General features: G+C 39.2%; 1 protein-coding gene across 1 annotated transcript; it reads right to left on the minus strand.

Annotated features, from left to right (window-relative positions):
• Positions 1 to 399: 399 nt before the first annotated feature.
• On the minus strand, positions 400 to 8,690 carry GPR12 (G protein-coupled receptor 12). Its single transcript, XM_037378455.1, has one exon. The coding sequence runs from the start codon at positions 8,526 to 8,528 to the stop codon at positions 7,524 to 7,526; it is 1,005 nt and encodes a 334-aa protein (XP_037234352.1). The 5' UTR covers positions 8,529 to 8,690; the 3' UTR covers positions 400 to 7,523.
• Positions 8,691 to 8,908: the final 218 nt, after the last annotated feature.

Raw genomic sequence — 8,908 nt, forward strand, 5'->3', positions numbered from 1 at the left:
GATCAAAGGGTTGAGGAAAAAGACTACCACCAGTGTAAAGAAAATGGTAGCAGTTCACTTGCTTCCCCCCTCCATCTCATAAATTTCCAGTGTAAAGCAAAGGCTCACCACAGTTGTTCAACGAAAAAGTGCCGCTGATAGATTTGAAAGGGTTATAACAAACTATTAAAACCTTTGTAAATAAGGTTTTACCTAAGAATGTAGCACTGTACTTATGAGAGGCAGGTTCTTAGAATCATAGAATCATTTAGGTTGGAAAAGACCTTTAAGATCAGAGTCCAACCATAAACCAGTGTTTGTCTTGAAACAAAAAGGACTGTGCCAGGCATCCTACTACTGGGGAGAAAAAAAGATTAAAAAAAAAAAAAAAGGAAAGGAAAAAAACCCCACAACCCTGTAATTGTATAGGCATCAGCTGAATTACTCTATACCAGTAATTTCATGAAGCCTCTAAACATGCAGTGAATGTCCATAAGTACAATGCTTTTTAGAAAGGTCTGTTTTACTTAGATATCAGTTAAATCAGTCAGTTCACTAGTTCTGGGACATAAGCCCTGAGAGGAGGAAACCCATAACACTGTCTTGTCCAGTTAAACATCTAGCATGTCAGCAAGTTTGTAAAAATTGCCTTGGCATACATAGACTCCAAAACAAAAGGTTTGGGGAGGTGAGGACAATTTCCTTAAAAGCCAGTTCAAGGAGTTTGGGATGGCAAGTTTAACTGACCTTTGTTTTAAAATGAGTCTTCCTCTCTCAACCCATTTGCAAAGAACCTCCACTGGAAAATCGCCTTTTATTCTCTCAATTACTCTGAGTTAGTTGGCATCACAGCAGTGATGCACTATCTAACTGCAATATGGTTTCATCTCACCTCCCTTCCGATTTGTTTTTTTTTCCTTCTCTTCTAGAAGAAATTTGTGTAATGGTGAAATATGCAACTGCTTCCTCTTGTCTGGCTTACAAGATTACAATAATTTTGTGAATAAACTGCAGCATGGACTTTTTTTGGTTTTAGTTTTTAGTTTAGGTATATTGTTTTCAAAAAACAGTTACTGCAAAGTTACAGACTCAGCTGGTCCTCAGAAAAAACAGAAATACATAATGACTTACTGTAAAATAATCTGCTGTTGGTTCTATTTTCAGTATTTTTCCACAAAAAACCTCTTCTGATTTCAAGTGGAACCATGTAAGACTGTGCTAACAAGTAATACTCCGAATAAAACATATGAGGTCATATTTTCAAGGAAGCAGGACCTCACTTCTGTGCATATTTCCTCCTCTCTTTTCTCTGGACACCGTTCAACAGGAACAGCAATACTGCCAGCCTCAGGGACACAGGACTGCTGCACTACACCCCAGAACAACAGGAGCCACAGGGCTCCTCTCAGCTACTCTGTGCACATCGGGTAAGGTTCAAAATGGGCAGCTCAAAATAACCTTCTCACAGGGGATGCATATATTCAAGCATCATTCCCATCCAAGGTCAGGCACTGAGTGTACCTGGCTGATTCACCAAACCATAAAGACTTCCATTCTCATCTTTCATCATCTACCTAATATGAAAGCAGATATCCTTGCAGTTGATCCAGATTTCTGATCCATTAAAATTGCATATTCTTGATCTGAAGAAGCCAGGAGCACACCCAGTTTTATGGAGTAATTTCCTTTTTTACTGGAAAAATATTTCCGGAAACGAGACCTTTCAAGTTTACTGTGAATCCAACCATTTTTTTACTGACAGATGTGAGAGATTCACACACCTAATGTATCTTTTCTGTACTACTACTTATCCATGACATATAAATCATGACCCTTCCTTTTAGTCCCCCTCTCTATAAGCAGAATTTGAGATATCTTACTTTTTCTCCATTGCACATCTCTGGACTACCACCAAGCCAAACTAAACGTGGCACTGAGAAAGTAAACCACCACTTTATATAATGGCATTCAAAAAACAGAACAAAAAAGTCAGGAAATTGAAATATTACTTAAAATTGTGTTTCCCAATTATAGTAATGCACTGTTATCTGCACTTGTGTTTTTGGTTTTTTGGGTTTTTTTTTTTTGGTTAAGCACTGAATTTCACATGCTTTTGAGTAGCCTTGCCACCTAATGCCAAGTTACAGGGCTTTTTGCTAACACGCAATACAGTAAGTGTGCAATACACTAAGCATAGGAAAAATTTGTTTTTCTAAGTTTTCCACTTAAGTTATCAGTTTTCACAAAGTGTCTCCTACAGTATTATTAAAAAGATGTTGATCTATCAATCAACAATTCTGACTGAAAAGAGCTATTTGCTCCTTTTAGTAAATATGTAAAGACTGATAAGATTATTTACTGCATTGAATGTATGTACTGGAGCAACCTCTTGCTCTAGAATTGGCTGCTCCCAAAGGCAGCCAAGTAAAACCTTAAAATTTTTCTCAGACCTTCTCCCAAAGAGATGGGATGAATCTACATGTAGGTAACATAATCCTTAATTACTTCATTCATAAATCTAGCTGCATTCTTGATCCCTCTCAAAAAGTACACCACCACAACACCCTTTCCTGAATAGTTAGCAAGTAGCACTTTAAAAGATTCTTGATTTCTGACAACATAGGATCCATATCCAGTGAGAGTCTATCTGGTATTGTCTTACAGCAGTACAATTTAAAGTAATGCTATTCCTATACACCTAGGACTTGATCTGTCTACAGCTAGTGTGCAGGTATATTGTTCTTATTCCTGCTCACTCACAGCAGAGTTGTTACACCAAATTGTTTTGCACTGGCAACCATGCTAGCCCTCTTACTTTAGCTACAAAGCTTAACACTGACTTGTAGGTACTCAGGAATTTCTAGAAAATTGCCAGAGTTGATTGGCATTTCAAGGACCATTTGGTATCTCAGATAAAGTTAAAGTGACAGAATAGCTGGTGTTTTTTTAAGTAGCGACTACTCCATCCAATTCTTATTTTCCTTTATTTATTGTACATATAAAAACCAGACCATGCATACTTTCTCTTCATAAAAGTCAGGGTCAAGACTTTGCAAATATGGTTCTGAATGTTAAAGAACCATTTTTTTTATATATAATTTTTGTAAGTAATGAGTGTGTGGTTATGTTTCAGGGACTTGATTTGTAGTGATGCTATTTAATCCCAACTTCCAGTCACTCTGCAGGTTGCTCATCACTTTTAAAAATAAGGTACTTGTGGATTCATTTCTTAAAAGCTAAACAATCCCTAAGAAAATGAGGCAACAGAAAAATAACCCTTTGGGAACAGAACAGCTGCTAGTCTAAGTCAAAGTTCACTGCTGTCCATGGAGGAATTTTAGTGACTCCAAGATGCCTCAAAGCTGGCCCCTGAACACAGAGGACGGATGCAGCTGCCTAGGTTACTAAGTGTCCACGGTAGGAAGATATAGCAGCAATAGCAGGCCTTTCAGCTTGCTTCCAAATACCCTTGGTATTGGTGAGGGTCTTCTTCTATGACACCATAATCTTGCTCTTTTAAAGGCAAAGCTGCCTTCAGAATGGGTTATCACCATTTATCATATCCATCTTGATGGGCATGACAAATTTGGATTTTCTCAGTTTTTGTTTGGTGAAGAGTATTCTCAGTATTAAGCTACAACTGAAAATCCGGAACGCAACAAATACATCCATAGAATGCTGCACAACTAAATGCCAAACAATGAAAGAATCAAAATCTCCACTGCAGTACCTAAGTCCCTCTTGCAAATAACATGAATTCAGGATCCAAGAACTAAGGTAGAAGATTATTGCTCAGTAATCCCATTCAGGAACTCAATAATTTTAACACAAACCAACCAGAAATAGTGTCCCACATTGGTCCAATAGCAACTACTTAACAAGGGAAGACTTCTGCTTACTTTAAGTCCTTATGCAAGTTACTATTTTTTGTCTAAAAAATATATTGCATCCTCTCTGTTGCTCTAAGTTTACTCAGCAGTTTATGGTACCCGCAACATGGAGGACTTTATTGCTCTTGTGCTAAATACGTATTTCTTCTTATTGCTGAAATCTTATTGTTAGGAGAAATGGTCAAAAATAATAATTGAAAAAAATTAAAATTCTCTCTCAAGCTTTGAGGATGAATATATGAAAAAGCTGACTACAGTATATTTTTCCCATCAAGATATAACCTGTTACTAACTTTGGTTCAAGCATGTTAATAAATAAAAATTAACTGCAATTCTTTAAACTAAATTACGCATTCTTTTGCCATTACAATGGAGATATGAAAGATACTTCACTGTACATAGAGCTGTGAATCTAACAGCCCTAGTCTTACACACAGGTGTTGTTTGATGAGACAACAAAAAGACAGAATCCTGCAAGCTGGCTGGATTTCTGCCAGTCTCAGAGGTATCTTGGATGGATACTGGCACCTCATCATACAGAACCAGGAGCTACACTGTAATTCTGAGGTGACAACAGAGAATTGCTTAATTCTGCAGGGTCGGAGAAGTGGCTGTCTGTCAAGCATTTGTTTTGTGCAAGTGAGGTAGGTAGCTTTGTACCCACAGCTCTGCCCCTGCTCCCAAGAACTCACGGGGGTGTAATATAGCATCTGCCCAGTACTGCAAACCATATTAGAAGTTTTGCCTGACAGCTGTGGGCAAACCTGTGTCACTGACCTCCACAAGGGTCTTCTGGCCTATGATGCAGAGTCTCAGTTTAAGAACATACTTCTGGAAGAGACAACATCCTCACTAGAAGTCACAGCAGTAGCTTGGGAGGCATAAATTGCGTTTGTCATCTGTTTGTGGTGAAAGGTAACCATGCATTACTCCTGAAACAAGGGCAAATCACATCCCTACGAGCTAGCTTTGTGGGACTTCTATAATTAATCCTTCTTTCCTCTGTTTGACTCACACTGCTCCTCAGGAGAGAAGCTTCCAATTACAAATCTCTCTGCTCTGCCACAAGGAAAAGGTCAGCTCTCCCAGCACTCTGGAGAGCCTCTGTGGATTTGAGCAGCCTGTAGAGCAAGGAAGATGACAAGGACGATGGGTAAACCAGCATGAGCAGAGGGGATGACACTATCTCTCCCTATATAATTTTTTTTCTGGCTTCCTGCCCACACAGGTGTTGTGGAGAGAAAGACACTAGTGCCTGTGAGGTTATCCAAGAGGTTGAGAACAGGTCTACTTAAGCAAAACAGGAGTTGCCCTCTGGACTCAATTTTGGACACAGTTGTAGCTGCTTGTCTTCATCACACCTTTTAGCAATTCGATACAGAAGAATAAATGGGGGAGAAAAGGGGGTAGGTGTGGTGTAAACTCTGCATGACTAACCTATCTTTTGCTTTTAAAAGTGCCATTCTACAGTATTCAGCCTCTCTACATTATTCAGCTGATGACTTTTACTGGTATTTCTTCTCAATGCTTTGCATACTTGCAAAATTGCACATATACATATAGCATGGCTATTTAAGAAGTGATTATTTCTTATACAAAAATTCATAATAAAATGCAATGACTAGAGTTTTGTTAGCATTCAGAAGTAGATAAAGAACACCAATATCCTATACTGAGCAGGGGTCACAGTCTAACTGTGCTGAGCATCTGTAAATTGCAGTGAAGCCAAGGGAGCTGCAAGTTCACAGCTCTACTGGACCATGCCATGCAATTATTAAACTAATCAGATTACAAAGCATGAGCCAAATATCATGAAGGTTGAACCAATAATAGAATTTGAGCCCAGCATTGCAACTAAAATCAATTATTGCTCATAAAATTTTCTACAGAGCCTTGTTTACATACAACTCATTCACATTTGAGATCCAGCTTTGTGTATAGCATACGATTCTTAATGTCACAGAAACTTTGCCACAAAAAGCTACAGTCATCCAAATGTCCATGTGAAAAGGACAGATTCCATTTGGAAAAATTCAGACCAGCAACACAGTTGTCTCTACTATCTACACTATACAGGCATATTCTTTTCATTGAACTGTAAATATTGCTAGTTTTACACTTGAGTTTGTTGGGGTTTTTAAAACTGTAATGGAAGATACTGAAGCAACAATACAGTATGCTGACTTTGACATTCAAGAGAACATAACCTCCTACTGACGCCAGGGCATTAACACATTGAGCTCCCATCAACACTAATGGAAGTGGTACTATAAACTCCCATGCACTGACATTGGGGTACACCTTAAGTTTCATGACAACATCTGCCAGGAAGATTTTCTCTCTGACAATCAAGCCTTCAAATTAAAAAACAATGTTTTATTTCTAGTGCATTCTAATGTGGCTTCAGCAAAGGTTAGAAGCAGTTTGAAATTTAACCATTCATGAGAGGAAGCTCTGCTTTTCAGACCAGAACTATCACCCTATAACGAACTGACATGTGTACAGTGTGAAGAATCACAATCTGTAATGGATGAAACTGACAGAAAAGAAAATATTGTTTCATGTTGCAGCCCTGGTTGCATAAAATTATGAACCAGATATGCTCTGAGATTTTATAAATGTCAGTATTTTAAATTATATCACAGAACGCTGAAAGCAAGTGGTAATAGTTTTGACTTGGTAACAAACTTAAGGGAAACCATTTCACATAGATGCTAAAAACATGTTGCAAGCAATTTGTATGTTATTTTATTAGATATTTTCTTATGCACTTCTGAAAAGATAAACTTGGCTGAGAAAGTTAGTGTTGTATCTATTACAAATGCATAGCCAAAAGAGGCCACATTGTTTCATCAGTTTCGAAGATCCCCCCTGAATTCCTTTTAAAATTAATAGTATAATGAGCTCTGATGTCCCATATCTAAGTGAAAACATATGGCTGACTTTTCAAAAGGAAGGCAAAGCATATCTTCTGTTTTAACATCCAGCCAGAACTCAGGAGAGAACAGGTAACCCTTTAAAACAATTATCAAGCTAATTCATACCGAGATGTGAAATAAAACGCTATACAAGTACTTCCTCACTTAGAGCAAATTTGGTGCACTGAGATTATTACAATAAATACCATATAAATCAGTACAATTGGCCATTATTTTGAAGAGTATTCTGATGATATACAAATGGGGTAACAGGACTTGGGTTTTCTTTTCTTTTTTCTTCTTTTTTTTCTTTTCTGGTTTTAAAAAGAATTAAAGAGGGAAAAAATATCCTGACAACAGACTGTAACATGCAGTATGACTAAACTCAAAATCACATAAACAATTTCAAAGGAGGTATGCTGTTTCCATTTGATTTTAATTTGAAAACTTAATGTAAAATCATGGCAAACATGGCAAAGTCTGGGTAATGTAACAAAAGGCCCTGAGCAACACCATAAATCTGTAAGAACACTGATTATTTTGATTTTGGAAATCTCCCTTAAACCGCTTGATTCATTTTTGTCACTGGGGTTTTCTGTTTATAAAAAGGTCAGTGCATCCTGTGGTTTTTATATGAACCCATCACACACCATTTAATGAATGCATCTAAACCAAAGACAGCATCGCAAGAATGTCTGGAAAGTAACATGTTAAGGAGCGTCCTCCTAGCTGCCAATCAGACATCACTGGGTGATCTTGCTCTCTGAGACAGGTTAGAAGGGATACAGCCACAACAGATGAGCCAAAGTGCTTTCTGTATCTCCTGGTTTCTAAAAGCATATATTACAGGATTGATGATGGAATTGTAGGTAGCTGGCAGGAGCGTGGCATAGGTGTATATAGAAGGATAGGTGTAATCTGCTATTAAAGAATAGAGCGTAAAAGGCATCCAACAAGCAGCAAATGTCCCCAAAATAATGGCCAAAGTAGAAACGCCTTTTCGGGTGGTCACATAGTGGGAAGTGGCCAGGAAATGGTGTTGCAAGGCAATCTGATGGGCATGGCGCATCACGATTTTACAGATCTGAATGTAGAGCTGCAGCATGAGGGCAAACATAAGCAAGAAAGAGACCGAAAGGACAGCTGCATTATTTTTAGTGAGTGGTCTGATAACACTGCAGGTGGATTCATCTCTGAGGCAGTTCCAGCCCATTACAGGCAGCAGTCCAATACAGATAGATGCTCCCCAGAGCAATATAAGCATGGCATAGGTAAAAGTGACAGTCCTCTCTGAATTGTAAGTCAAAGCATAATACAGGGAGAGGTAACGATCAACAGTAATAGCCAGCAAGCTGCCAACAGATGCTGAAAAAGAGGCAACAATCAGTCCAATCGTAACCAGTTTCGTAGCTTCTGATTGCAGAAGGTATGCAAAAACGAAATTGATGATCAATCCAATGCCCGCTAAGAGATCTGCCAGCGCCAGGCTGCCTATCAGGAGGAACATGGGGGCACGAAGACTGGGATTATGGAAAATAATAAGAACCACAATGGCATTTTCACAGGAGATAAGGGTCCCTGAAGTACACAAGACAATGTCCCAGGGGTTTACCAAAAGCTCTGGCTCTGGGTCTACGACAGGAACCAGGGAGGAGCCTGTGGCTGAGGCATTCTCTGTAGAGCTGGCTTCTACATGATCCTGAGGCAGCCAGCTCAAATTAACCTTCAGATCTTCATTCATTTTAACCCCTGTCTTCTTCAACGGAAAGACATTTTTTTTAATGTTCAGACACAGCACTGGATGCAGCACCCCCAGAGCATGCAACGCCCTAGACGGCAACACCAATCTAACGTGCAGACAGGCACTTGTTACATAAATGTGACAATAGGGAAAAAAAAGAAGAAAAAAAAATAACAGAGGGGAAAAACATATTTAAAACTGCCCGAGATTATCTGTCAAGGGGCCGGCACATGGAGGCTGGGTGATCTTAACGGTAATTCCCCTCACCTGCACAGGGAAGAAGGCACAGGCACGGGGGGAAGCCCACAGCACAGCCACCCCCACCGCCACCCCCCGCCAAGCGCTGCCATCTGGGGTGGGGGCCGGCTGCAGGGCGGTGG

Source organism: Falco rusticolus, chromosome 2 (assembly GCF_015220075.1).
Source record: "Falco rusticolus isolate bFalRus1 chromosome 2, bFalRus1.pri, whole genome shotgun sequence".
In the NCBI taxonomy this organism is placed as follows: domain Eukaryota; kingdom Metazoa; phylum Chordata; class Aves; order Falconiformes; family Falconidae; genus Falco; species Falco rusticolus.